We start from the raw sequence: 14,668 nt of genomic DNA on the forward strand, positions 1-14,668 counted from the left end.
AGGTTAAAAGTCCTGAACTTTCTACTTGGAGACCCCCATCTCAGTCATTGCCTGGCTGGTTTAGCAACCATTTTCCCAAATGTGTCCTCTTCCAAAGCCTCATACAGGGATACAAATCTGTGATTTGCCCCTGAAAGGCCAGGAGTCTTGAAGGGGAGTAGGGGGAGGGGAAGGGGGTTGGGTGTCCCAGACATACTGTTCACTGTGCAGGTACAGTTGTGTGGGCTTTGCCGGTTGGTGTGGCAATCAAGAGCAGGACCCTGCAACAGATCTGACACCATTGACTATTGTTAGTGCTGATGAGAGAAGTAATCCAAATCCTCTCGAGAACCAAAGGTTGCAGACGCCTGCTCTAGGGGATCCCTTGTTAAAGTTCAGTACTGAGGCACGCAAACTCTATTCCTCTTGAAGGAGCGGAGCAAGGATGTTGCCATGAATGGTGGTGGCCTCTGGCTGCCTTTCAAGGGCAAGGGCTGTAGATCAAGTAAGAGATCTGGCCAAATACCTGAGCGGTGTCTGGAGTCCTATGAGGAAAGCCTAGAATAGTTTGATTGTGGCAGCCCCAGTGATTGAGTTGCCATCAAAAGATACATCCTTGTGACTGAAAGCTGTGTGTGCTTGCAGTTACCAATTCTACAATTTAAGGTGGGAGGTAGGGTCACGGCAAGTTTCTCTATTCTTGCTTAACATAAGTTCAGCAGGGCATCCTAGCCAGACTGTACTGGAACCAAGAAGAAGCATAATGGTCTGCCCGGTTACCAACACCTGACCAGACGAAGCCAGCGCTCCCATCCATTGACCCTGCAGGCACAGTTGGTTCACAGGCCTCAAGGTTCCCCTGCTCCCAGAGAAAGTGCGCCTTTGTAGACCCGATATGAGAAGCCTGGAGCACTGACATCAATAGCATTGGTACTGGACAGAGCCAAAGACTTGTGGGTACAAAGGAAAAGCAAGCGCAGAAGAACATTCAAACAACTGTTGTGGCTTTGGGAAGCCCTGAACTGTGACTGCTGCACTCTGACACCTCACTGATTCACAACTGCACCAGTCACCAGCAGTTTAATTTTCTCCTCAATCCAGAACCTCTTCCAGTCAGTTATCCTCAGACAAATATGTCAGCATATTTTCTCCATTGCCACTTGAATTGTCACTGCATCGTCGGAGGCCAGGAACTGCCACTGTTCACCGTCGTCCTTGTGAGGGTCCCAAAAATGGATTACTGGCAGGCAAAAACAGCTAGAGATTCCAGACTACAAGCATCCCCTGCACACTGGTCCCTCTGAAGAGACACCTCAATACATCCTAACCACACCCCTATCATTACCATTGGGCCTGTACTTGCCACATTTCAACATGAGGGTCAGTATCCCACTCAACCAATCTGATGTCAGTGTCCTCACACATTGAATTTAATGAAAGACTAAACTCCTGGGTGAGTGGAAACAGATGCAGGCATTCCCCAAGGCTATGGTCATCAAAATCCGGTAACCAAAAGACTAGTTTGACATGATAGATTGCTGGTGACTCTAACTGGGTAGGCTTTTCCTTTTCCCCCGAATCAAAGTCCAGGTTCAGACTAGATGTAATCCCATAACCCCAATTTTGGTAAATTCATGAGACTTCCGTTTCTGTCAAAAGCGAGCCATTGCTCAACTCACAGTAATGCAGCATAGAGCAGGACAAATTACTAAATAGATGTTTCGAGTTCTGAAAATGTCTATCATTTTTTTGTTTTTTACTTTTAATGGTTTATAGCGCCAACCTAACTCAAGAGGAATGGTGCGCTTTACAACAGAAGAATGGCAGCATTGGGCTTTGTATTTCTTTTACAGTACCACAGTACTATTGGTGAGGGGAGAGAAGGATTTTTATATGTCTGGCAGCTATTGTTGAAAGAGACACCTTTTTAGTGTTTTGCAGGCCTGTAGGATGGCGGGGGCAGTTTGAGCCACTTCCTGGATTGAGTTACGGATGGTCGAGCCGTGGCAGGAGGAGTGCTTGTGAGATATCTTTGTGGTCTAGCTTAGACTCCAATCTTTTGATAGTTTTGCCACATGAGGTTCCAGGAGCCTCAGAATGTGCGGGAGTTAAGCCGCCAAGTATGGTGGTGTTCTGTTTGCGACTGCTTTGTAGGTGATGCATGCCGTTTAGCGTACAATCCTGGCGGGTATGGTGGGGGACAGTGAAGCTCGCACCGGATTGAAGAGATATGGTTGGGTGTGCGGCCACCACTATTGAGGCATGCTGCCTTGAGGGGGGGGGGCAGTTTTCAGCTGGAGGCCCATTAAAGGGGGTGTAGGGGAGAAAGAAGAACAGATTTGCGCCTTTTTTGCCATAAGCTTTTAGAAGGAGTGGTTACTATCAACAATGAAGCTCACAGATTTGGCCGAGTCTGACAGCTGTGGGGTAAATCCTTCCAGGTACATGTAGCCCAGCTTTTGTTGCACGAGTTGTTGTTTGGTGCGGTAACTAAGGATGAAATATTTGGTCTTGGTGGGTTTTAGTATGAGGTAACATTTGGCATTCATGTTTCAATGGTAGCCAGGCAATTGCTGAGGCAAGCAATGTCCTGGGGGGCACTGATCTTCATGTACAGCTGAGTGTCATCAGCATTCTAAAGGATTCAATAAAGGATAAAGGGTCATTTAAGCGAGTTCACAATGGTTCTATGTATAGATTGAAGATGATTGGAAAGTAGACCTTTGGGAACCCCACACGTGACTGGGAGTCAGTTGGAGCTGAATTAGCCCAACGGTATGACCTGGCATCTGCTATGTAGGTGGGACAGTTCTGGAGAAGCCCATCCTGTCGGCAAAGAGGGAGAGGAGTGTTAGGTAGTCAACTGTGTCAAAGGCAGCCAAGAGGTCTTGGAGGACAAGGAGGCACGATCCCCTGTGTCTGGGATTCACTGCGCTTCCTCCATCACTTGGGTGATTGCAGGCTCAGTGCTACATTTGAGGTGGAAGCGGGACTGCTAATAAGGGAAGAAGCCAAGCTGGTCGTTTTTGGCAAGTAACAGTTGGGAAGTAGGTATTCTACTTAGTTCTGACAGACTAATCGCTCCCAATGTCTGTGTCATACATCCACTTGAACCCTGCCTTGCCCATACCTGTTGGGCAGAGTTCCACCCTTTAAAATCAAAACCTCCCTCTTTCCTGCATATCAGACTTGGAAAGGGGATTTTAACTCTTCTTTTTTATATGGAAAAATGCCGGCTCCACCAAATAGCTTGCAGTGCTCGTTTGTTCTGGTTTATTAATTAGACACATAGTTTCCAGTCAGAATGTTGCCCAATTGATCAGAGCAATCATAATGTACAGCCATTTCCAGATATTTGCAATGTCTGCCCTCCCACAGGATGGAGGAGGAAGCCGCGGCACTTTACCTACACATAGGATCCGCATGGCTGCACAAGCCTATTCTTGACCTATTGATCACAGACTCCGAATTCTGTAATTCCAGGGCATTCCATGCTCCCTACTGACTATGGAACAAAGGTCAGAGCCTTGATGTGAATACGTAGCGTATAGATCGGTCTGTTGTTGCCCATCACAACCTTAGTGCACCTCTGTGGTGAAAATGTTAGCATTTTACAGAACAGTTTTGCACATCAGCGGTAATTTTGAAATCTAGAGGAAAAGGAAAATATGCACCTTATTTTTTTCTTTTATCTTTTTAGAATTAGTATTTTAGTATCAGAAACATGCTTTAAGACACTGTTGGAGGTTCTGTAACTTTAAACATATTACTGTCTTGCCTTATTTCTGGTTGATGAAGCCCTGCACAGGAGGTGTGCACAATATGTCACTCAACCTGTTATTACAGTATATCCTTTCGAGGGGATTGGGTCCTCCGACGTATTCCATATCTATGACATGTAATCACCACAGCTGTGCTGATTACATGTCATAGATATGGAATACGTCGTCGGACCATCCCATCGAAAGAACGTTACCAGGTAAGAAAGTAACTTGTTCTTCTTTTCCTTCCAGCTCATGTCCAGTCTCATTTGTGGCATCCTCACAGCTGGGTGTGGCTCACGGCCACCCAGATTTTTGGTTTGCTGTTTGCTTCCCAGAAGGCAGAAGAGCTTGTTAGCAAATGGCTTTCCCAAGAGAGCAGCAGTTCCAAACCCAAGGTGTCCGAACCCACTGCAGCTTCGTTCTTAACCAGCGACCTGGATAAAAAGGTATATGTTATGCCTTGGCGGCTCGTGTATTCCTGGAAAATGACACGCCACCTCATGCACGTGTCCAACTTTGTGAAATTGAGGGATAGTTTTCTTGGTTGGAATTGCTGAGGTTGATGAAAGTAGCACTATTGATTGGGGTAATTGCTCCTTCTTGTGAGCTTTGTAGACATTGTTCATTTGGTGGTGTTATGCTGCATGAACAGCTATTGTTGCTACTGTTCTGTTTTTCTGAGTCACGGGTGAGGAGTGGGGGCAAGCTACACCTGAGGTCGCCATTGGCAGATATGTTCTCCTGGTAGATGTTATATTTTATGGTCCCTCTGTTTTCTTGAAAGTAGTGCTTTTTCAACGGGTGTGTCAACCAATGCCTCGTTTTATTGCATAGCGCAAAGCTATGACAGCGGAGTGCACTGTGTAATTACCCTTGCGTAACACTTTTGTTCGACTTCCACAGATGAAGAAGCTGGCTCTTGCCTTCTGCCATCAGTTGCAGTCTAAATTTCTCGACCAAGCACTTGGAGAGCAGGTAAAAGCAACAGAGTGTATGTTTTATGTACTTGCTATGTCACCCTGCAGCCCCCTGATGGATAAAGATTTCATACGACAACCAAAAACGTAGTATCGCAACTGACATCGCGCCATTAACATATAATCTGCTCCTCCCCTGGTTGCGTGTAGATCCCTTCCTGCCAAATTTCCTGCTCTCCCCCGTTAGGACCCCGCTCCCTTGTGTCTCTGCTTCCCTCACCTTCCCCTATGACTTGTAAAGTGCTCCGAAGCTTCCCGAAGATAGGCCAGTGCTCAATAAATACCCTAGTAATAATAAACATACTTTTTGGTTAAAATCTTATGTAAATGCAAACCCACACAGTCTGCAGTTTGTCTCCTTGCATTGAAAAGCAAACAGCAGTCTTTCACTTGACATAAATCCTGTCTGAAGTGTCCAATTCTCAATTATTTCCTGAAAGAAATCTGGATGGTCCATTTCCTGCTTCCTCTCCTGGACCGTACGTAAATAGAGAGGTTTGATTTGTCCACAAATGAAACCAAATACATTGTTTACTAAACCATCTTGGGCTCCTGGAGAAACTGGCCATCTGCCAGCTTAATCTCCATGCTGAATCTGTTGGTAGTCTTCATGGCCATCAGTCTGGTTTCAGAACTGCCAGAAGCACGGAAACTGCTCTCCTGAACACCCGTGAGGACCTGCTCTCAAACCTTGACTCTAACACCCCTTGTGTTCTCATTTTGCTCGACCTCTCTTCTGCCTTTGACACTGTCAACCACACCATCCTGCTCAATCGTCTCCGTGATAACTTGGGTATCACTGGTCAGGCTTTGGCATGGCTGACCTCCTTCCTCTCCAGTCGACCCTCCCAGGTCCAACTGGGTTCCTTCCTCTCTGACATCTTTTTCTCTACCTGTGGTGTCCCCCAGGGATCTAACCTCTCCCCCTGGCTGTTCAACCAGTATCTGGCACTTCTTGCTCACCGCATCGCAGCTCTCTGTCCCAACTTTCAGTGCTATGCGGATGATACCCAGCTCATTTTCAGGCTACCCTCGGCCTCCTCTTCCCCTTCCCTCATCTCTGACTGTCTTTCTGCTATCCAGGAATGGTGTGCCGCCAACGGCCTCTGCCTAAATGCCAGTAAGACTGAGATTCTACTTATCGGCACACCCACTCCCTCCTTCCCTGCAGCTCCCTGGCCGGCCTCCCTTGCCCCTCTTCCTGCAAGGCAAAAACCCTCGGGGTCACCTTCGACTCCACACTCTTTCTCTCCTCATATATCTGACGTCTCTAAGAAGTCACACTACCAGCTACACCTCCTCGGAGGTATCCTTCCTTTCCTCTCCTTCCCCCAGAAGCTCACCGTCTCCAGAGCCCTGGTTCTCTCGAAGCTGGACTACTGTAACAGCCTCTATCTAAATCTTCCTGCCTCTACTCTCCGCCCTTTGCAACTCATCCAGAACAGGACTGCGAGACTTGTCCTTGGCCTCAAGCCCAGGGACCGTATCTCTCCAGGACTGAAATCACTACACTGGCTCCCAGTGGCTGCGAGCATTAAGTTCAACACCCTCTGCATTGTCCACAAGGCCTTCTGGGGCCTTGGGCCAAAATACCTTCAATCTCTCTTCCTAAATATCTTCCTTCTCGAGCTCTTCGCTCATCCGCCTCCAACTACCTCAGGGTCAGCCGCTTCTCCAAGCAACGAGCTTGGGGTAGATCTCTCTCCGCAGCAGGGGCCTCCCTCTGGAACAGCCTTCATGCCTCCCTGAAACTTGAGGAGAACCATCTCTGGTTCCGGAAGCACCTCAAAACCTTCCTCTTTGTCTCCGCTTTCTCTCCCTCTCTCCCCTGCTAAAATCACTGAACCTGCACTGAATCTGCAACTGGCCACTCACCGATCTCGGTCCTTGGCCCAGCCACTCTTCCCTGCACTGCCTACCTACACTACAGGACTGTCTCTGTATCCTACAGCCCCTTCTCCCGGCACTTACCTTGCCACCAGCTGGCCATTATTTATCTTGTATTCTACTAACCATGTACTGCACTTTCCTTGCACTTGCCACCAGCTGGCCCTATTTATCTTGTATTCTACTAACCATGTACTGCACTCCCCTCCCCCCTTCCCCTTGCACTTTTCCCAGTCCCCTCTACCCTTGCACTTGCGCGATCTAAATGACACCTGGCCTAGTAGGATCGTTGTCTCTCCCCTTGTTCCCCCCCCCCCGCCTCGTCGTGCCTTGAAACACTTGTGTATAGGCGCGTTACAAATGCCATATCAGATCATATCATCTTGGATAGGGGACTGTCATTCTGCTGCTGGAGAGAATCTGACTGCACTTTATGCCGGCATAATTAAGCTTGTGGATCTGTGCCTACTTGTCCTCTACTCTTCTCGCTCTGGCCCACATGCCATTGGGTTTGCTTTTTTGTTCTCAGTTTGTCCCTTCCTCCCCTAATTTCCCACCCAAAACTCTAATTTCAATTGATTGCTTTCTCCAGCAGATTCCTCATCAGATAGATATCACTTCCAGCGTCAGCTGCTCGGAAAACCTTTCAAACCGTTGGCTCCTAGAAACACTTGTGTATAGGCGCCATACAAAAGTCCAATGAACAAACCGAGGACATAGTGCACCTCGACTCGCCTGTGGATCCATCTTGACTCAATGTAGCGGTCGTCGACTCCGGACATGTCAGTCGTCGTACATATACTATGTGACTATTCCCATGTTCCTTTATTCCGTGCACTCAGCGCGCGCTTGAGGAATGGCTCACGTGAGAGAATTTGGTTCTGTTTTTTCCAATTGTTCAACATTTTGCGATTAAAAATACCCACTCCCAAGCCGTCGGGTTTCAAGAGGTGCACAACTGCAACTCTAAGATGTCTCTGACTGACCTACATGGGATCTGTGTGTGGTGCCTCGGCACAGGTCACGCCACAGATCATTGCGGGTTGTATCGGTAGATGAACCTGAAGTTGTTGCGGGAGCAGGCAGCAAAACTGAAAGTGTAGCGACCCCCCCGTACCCCCATCGAAGACACCTGCTTGGTCATCTGAACATGAGACTGAGGACCCCACTCTGGAGAAAGAACATGCGCACCGCCACCCTCATGCCACCACTCACCCTCCTCTTGGCCAAATCGCTCCTTCACCTTGCACAATTTCCAGTTCCCTGCACCAGCATGCCATGCTTAGCAGGATTATGTCTATGCATTTTGCGACCTATTAGTATGTTCAGGTTCATGCTAGCAGATTCACCACGTACGCCTGGGCAAACATTATGCATAGTTCATATCTAAATGTCAGTTGGTGGGATCATCAGAATACTTCCATACCCCGGTTATCCGTCAATGCTTCTTTATTTACAACTCAGGAAAGGTTGGATAAACATTTTAGGAAAGGTTATTTTTTTTTTGCGTGGCTTTTCAGTTATCTTCACTGGGACCCCAAACATATCTGCTGACTAACTGGTGATTTTTGGTAGCAGTATTTTTAAACCTCTCTCACTGCCATGACTCGTTTTGGGGGTGTTGGGGAGAATTCTCTGTTTAGGCTGAATTTCCCAAACCTAGTGAGTCCCCCAGCAGCTTTGCTGGATTTTTGGGGTTAATTTTTTTTCTCCTGCCAAGAGTGAGACTCTTTTACCCTCACTCTTGGACATGATTTGAGTGTGTTTCTTTGAATCTAGATGTGTTTAATGGGTTATGGGGTCTTTTACTCCATAGGGTTTCATGTGTTTTGGTGATGTGTGTTACACAGCACCCACCGTGCAGTAACACAGGGGTGTCATAGTGACCCCCCAGTATAGACTCCATACCCTGGGACTGACTGCTGTCTCCCAGGGCATGTAAAGTCACCATTGACTTTACTAGTCTTAAATTCTGAACAGAACCAGTACAAACCATCATATTGTGGACGTACTGGCTGGGGCAATTCGATTGCCCCAGGGTCTGTTAGTCGAGGGGGCACGTCTCCGTCCCCCCTGATCGAGTTTTGGCTGGTGGCAGTGGATACTACTTTTTATATTCAACCGCGAATATATCTCTATAGGATTTCCCATTGTTTTAGGCTACTATCTTTATTTAATTATTTACGGTAGCCTCGAACATACTGCCGGTTTATTTAATTAATATTAATTCTCCGGTTGGTATTTTTTGCCAAAACTTGATTCTAAAATGCCGTTTGTGTTCCCTTCTGTGACTCCAACCCAAGTCGAGCCCTTTGTTCCACTTTTTGGCGGGCTTCTCCACAGAAACCCTCCACAGTGGTGCCACTATGTCTGGGGTACTTAGGAGGGGTGGAGGGGAATTTAGGCACCCTGGACTGAGTTGCCTAGGCAACTCAAGTCGCACTCCGTCCTGATTGGCCCAAGTGGTGAGCCGGCCGGCTTGCCACTTAGCATGTTTGAGTGACAGCTAGGCTGAGTGAATGGGGGTTTGCTGCATAAAAGCAGGGCTTTGGGGACTGGAACTTCAGAAGTCGCCACAGGACCTAAGAATCCGACGAGGGAGAAGCTGAGCCGACCTGCCACGACACCACGACCGGTGGAGCCCTGCTGGACCGTCTCACCACTTTTTCCCAACGACAGAGGAGATCTCCCGCCGGAGAGTCTTCTTCCTTTGACTGGTGGGGATAACCAGTTTCACTGTCTTTTCGCTTTCCTGACGTATCTCGTGGCCGCCTTGCCCGTGCTAAGCACCCCGGCAACCGGGATACCACGTTTTACCACGACCGCAAGACAAAGGTACCACCTTTAACCGGAAAACTCTGCGGCTGATTTCTGCAACGACCTTCATCTTTCCTCCAAGTCAGATCTTCTCTTCCCCTGGACGACGACGCAACTTGCAACCACTACCAGGAACAACTGCCACCGCTGGAGGATCCTTCCCACTTAAGGTACCGTGTCCCGCCTGGCTTCACTTGCAACCGACTGTACGGGGTAGATTTAGCCCCCGACTTTCGAACCTGGGTTAGCCTGGGACACCCTGGCTAAACTTTTCTAAGCCTCTCACAACGCTTTTCTGAACCCTCTGCAAGACTTTCTAAGCCTAGTGTAACTGTGTGATCTTGGGCGCATTTGTGCTCTGCTCTCTCTAAGAGTGGGCCCAGCCTTTGGACTTTGGCTCACCAGTGACTTTTTGCTCTCTGCCTTGCTAATAGTGTTCCTGAATCGTAGAGTGGTGTAACCCTTCATATTCTGTCTTTTTCCCTCCCCTTTTTCACAAACTTATTAGAGTGCAGTCTAGTTAAGCGCTCACCTCTGTATGAAAATAAGTGGCGTTTTACTGTGATTTATCTAATAGGGAAAAAGGGGTGTATATATCATAATAGTAACTGTGTTTAGGATAGTTTACAATAAGAGTGCTGGAGTGTTTCAACTGTGTGTTTTTAAATAAATAATTATATACTTTGATACCAAAGCTCTGGTCAGTGTTTGCTTGTATTATTGTATCTGAGTGCCTATTGAGTATACTTTCCATACTGCCTAACTCTTCTTGAGGGAAGTCTGACTGCTCAGCCACAGCTACCGGGTAAATCTGGGTGGTACAGACTGCTACCAAGTGGGTTTACTGCTAACACCTGTAGTCTTAAATCTTTTGCAGTGGTCCCTAAGGGAACTGCAAAGGTTTCTGCCTAACACGGGGCACCTGTCAGTCCTGAAGGCTACCAGCGCTGGAGACCCAATCCTTTATTTAAGTCTGTTCTAGCACTACTACTCCCTTAAGGAGAGTAGTGCAGGAAAGCCTTGTTTTGAATTCCTTCTCCAGCATGGGATCTGACATGGATTCACATGCTCATGAATATTCCCTGTTGTCAGGCTGGGAATCCTTGGTAGAAAAGAAAGCAGTTTCGTTTTAGCATGAAGACTGCTCGTCTCCTCTATAACCAATCACTGCCCTATGGGTCAAACTGCCCCAACCAATGAGTCATCGCCCTAAACTCCACCCCTGGTACCATCTTCAAATTTTTACTGCATGTTCCAGTGTTGTGAGTCCTCTCACATTGCTCCTCGAGAATTTTGATTTAATTCACCATGTATGATAACTTGTAATAGTTTTTCTTTAATCTTTTATCATCAACCGTCGCAGTTCACTAGCGGCAGCAGGGACCCGTTGTTGGCAAGGATCGAGTTCCATCGTCAGATCTTCTCACCAAGTTTGGCGGGCACAGGCTTGGGGTTGGCCTACATCTCACCTCGATGATTTCCGAGGCGTGCAAGAGAAGTCTCCTCTGGGCCGTGATATGTGGACTGAAGAGTGTTTGTCGAGTTTCGTCACCTCAAGTGCCTGTTTTGTCTGCATCCAGACTACGATGAAGACGGATGTGAGATCTGCCGTGGGTTCCCGGCGAAGACCAAGCGAGATCGCTATTGCAGGTTAGTGGCTTGGCTCAAGTAGGAGAAGGCCTCTGACGCAGCCTCCGGGCACAGTCATGCCTTGTCGAGGACAGCCGGTCCCATGAGCATGCTCCCTTTGAGAAAAAGAGGTTGAGGTCCTTTGAGGATGCCCCTTCCCAGGGGATCGAAAAGAAGGTGAAGCACCACGCATCTGATCCCACGAAGGTTGCCGCTGCTGTGGCCCATGGTTCGGGAAGGATACGCTCCCTATCGCGGTCTACGGTGAGTCTGCCTGTTGATGGGGGTGCCTTCTCCGCAGAGGTCCCTGTCCCCTTACAAACCTAAGTCCTTTTCCAAGGACAAGTCTTTGAGGGAGAGGTCTGCTGGAGACCCATCGACGGCTTCCTCGTCTTCGTCAACTGTGGCTAAGACCCTGTCGAAGATGCCATTGTCTACCTGGGCCACTACTTCATCGGTGACTACTTAGTCTACCAAGACATCTGTCTGGTCGACAGCCTCTTGGTCGACGACCACGACTGTCGACGACCAAGACTATGTCGACGACAACATCGGCAACCACCTTGTTGACGACCCCTGTCGACCACCGCCATGACTTTGTCGATGAGAGGTCCACCGACGACAGCCTTTTCTCCAGCCACAACATCTACGACACCTAGGGTAGCTCTGCCCCCGAGACCTCCATCTGCGGCTATTCTGACCATGACTTCAGTAGGCCGAGGGAGTTGCTACCTCCAGGGGACTTCCTCCCGAGGCCTGTGAGGGTATCTCTCCCAGTACTTGTGGGTTTCCGAGGAGGTCTCCTTAGATTTATAGTAGGTCCGAGGATGAGCATCTGCCTGAGCGCTATTACTTGAACCAGGAGGGGGCCACAAGCCCATATCCCAGGAGGGTTCTCCACACCAGAAACCAAATCAGCTGTTTACCCCTCACAGGTCGTTCAGCCCTGATCGTTTTACATCGGCTCCATTCACTCCCCAACCAGCACCCAGGGACATGTTGCTGGACATGTTCACCACCCTTCAAAACTTGGTGTTGGAAATACAACAAAAACTGCTTGCCTCCATGGTGCCAGGCCCGCAGCCCTCCTAGGACTCCTCTCAAGCAGTCTTCCCAGGCCGAAGAGTATGCCTAGCCCTGCCTGGCCAGAGCGCCAGCCGACGCCACCCCATAGGGACTTGACACCAGTGGAGGAGGAACCACCATGTGCCGACACTGGTACGGACACTGATACCATGACTGCACATATGGACGAGTGTGAGGGTTATGTCCATGCTGCCTGGGAACCTCTGGTCACCGATGAGCCCGCCAGGGCTTCACCAGCGGACGAAATTGGCTGTTTCCATGCCATGATCTTGCGAGCATCCAGACTTTTCAGTTTATCCAGATGAGTGTTGAGGGGTTCTCGAAGCCGCACGCCACCCCCTGGTTGTGGAAACATTCTCAAGAATATATTTAAGAGGAGGAATCCATAAGAGGACATCCATCAGAAAGAACAGTACCAGAGGTAAGTAATTTGTTCTTCGTGTTGTTGGGGTTGCCTTGCAAAGGGAGGTTACTTCATTTAGTGTCATCTTTGGTGTGTGTTCTCTTTTTGACTTTTGACAATTCTCCCTAAATTGGGTGTTCCCTCCGAGCATTTGGATTTGATTGTAGAATGTCTTCGAAATTAAACTCCCACAAAAACAGCCGCTCCGTACTGTACATACAGGGTGTCCTTTATGAACACATTTCTGCACATCTAAGTACGGGGTGTTTGGTTTTCAGAAAGTGTTCAGAGCATTGAACATCCTATTTAAATCAACACGTTTTGTGTCAGGGAAGGACCAGAAGACTCACCAAATTGAATTAATCCCCTTCTGAACACGCTGCCTCCTGGGAAATATAGTGCAAATATCCAGAGCAAGCTGAGAAACCATTACTTGCCAAGACATTGCATGCTGGACAGTGGAGTCCAGTGGACGAGACACTTGATCAGCCTATGGATGCAAATCTAAACATTGTATTTCTTCTCATCCCTGTAGGTTATAAAGAATTTACTTTTTGTGGCCAAAGTAGTGTATCTTTTGGCCCCGGATGTGCAGGATAAGCCAGAGGAAGACCTGGGAATCGACTGTGAAGATCAGGACATTTCAGGAGATGAAGGTGAAACGGTGGCATCTCCCAAGGAGAAGGCTGAAGAGACAGAGGAGAATGAAAAGCAAGCCACCTTGATGTGGTTAATGAAAAAACTGTCTTTCTTGGCCAAAAGAGATGCAGCCTACTCGCCAAAGCACACCCTAAAGGTTTGTTCTATAAGGTGTTCACTCTCTCTTAGGAAGAACAGCTAGTCACCACTTCCTAACTTCACTTTCACACTCTTGCAGTTGTGCTTTGAACCGATTTGCTTTTGTGTCTTGTATTGTTAGTTGATTTTTCACTGTTATGTCCAAGTCCTTCATGGTCAATCTGTCCCCAGCATTTTCTGTTCAAAGATATTGCATTTTTTTTTATGTAGTTTAGGAAAAAAGTGTAGAACAAAATGAGTGAATGAGTGAGGTAATGATGGGACAATGAGAAGGTTCTGTCACCGTAAACATATGAACGCAATACAATAACTTGCTTTGTACATTAGTGTTCAAAATATGAAAAGGCATGTCCTAAAAGCCGCTTGGCAAGAAGTGAGCATGTTTTCTTTCCTTTATTGAAATTGGTAAGTGGTGTGTGCTGCATGTAGAATTAGTTCTAAATTTCACATGTACAGACAAATCCAAAATTAACATTAATGGTATTAGCCTAATGTAAAGTGAAAAACAGTTTAATGCGTATAATGTGTATATATATACATATATATATGTGTGTGTTTCTGAGGCTTGTGGAATCTGCTTAGATCACATGCTGTGCATAGGCCGACATCTAGTGGAAGCTGCGGGGCATTAGTTTGTTTTTTGAAACTCGAAAATGGGCGTCGACACAGGGCGTGCCAGTAATACTATCCCTAGTGTGATGTCCACTGTATCCATGATCCCTCGCGCGTCTAGGACGCTCAGATTGTTTTTTTCCGCCATACTTGTTGGAAGCTTTCCGCTGAGTTCCCCGTTTCTTCCATTCCCACGTCGAGTCACCGAATTTCGATGCTCGACGCCGGCCCAGAGAAGAAAACAACCGTCGAGAGCTCCACGATGAACTTTGGGCCTCGGAAGGCCTCTGGCCTCAGCCCTTCAAGTAGGGAGAGTGGGGGGTGGTGCATACTCTACACTCATACATATATATATATATATATATATATATATATATATATATATACACATATATACCTACACACACTAGCCCGTTGCCACACGGTGCGTATGGAAAGTACCCCTTTCCAATTTTGCCCCAAATGCAACTGCAAGTACCCTTGGGTTGACAGACACGCCACCTGTAACCTCTGCGTGCCGAGGGACCACCCTGAGGCGAACTGCAGAGCGTGTAGCCAGTTCAAGGCTAAGACTCTAAAGGACCGTTCGACCAAACGTTGGGCCCACCACGCCAGGCAACGAGAGGCCATGGAAGCGGAGGGCACCTTCAGTGATGGCAGCGACATCGTACTATTGGACGGCGAGGGCAGCGTGGCGTCGAAAGACAGCCCAGCGC

The 14,668-nt window shown here is 47.9% G+C and overlaps 1 protein-coding gene across 1 annotated transcript in view; it reads left to right on the forward strand.

Annotated features, from left to right (window-relative positions):
- The window catches only part of UTP20 (UTP20 small subunit processome component), a 1,390,303-nt gene that overhangs the window by 1,326,230 nt on the left and 49,405 nt on the right, over positions 1–14,668 (forward strand). Inside the window, exons 57-59 of the mRNA XM_069629877.1 lie at positions 3,993–4,189; positions 4,647–4,718; positions 13,078–13,338. Coding sequence (XP_069485978.1) covers positions 3,993–4,189; positions 4,647–4,718; positions 13,078–13,338 — 530 coding nt within the window. The remainder of the gene's footprint in view (positions 1–3,992; positions 4,190–4,646; positions 4,719–13,077; positions 13,339–14,668) is intronic.

This window comes from Ambystoma mexicanum, chromosome 12 (genome assembly GCF_040938575.1).
Source record: "Ambystoma mexicanum isolate Mex_15411 chromosome 12, UKY_AmexF1_1, whole genome shotgun sequence".
NCBI lineage: Eukaryota > Metazoa > Chordata > Amphibia > Caudata > Ambystomatidae > Ambystoma > Ambystoma mexicanum.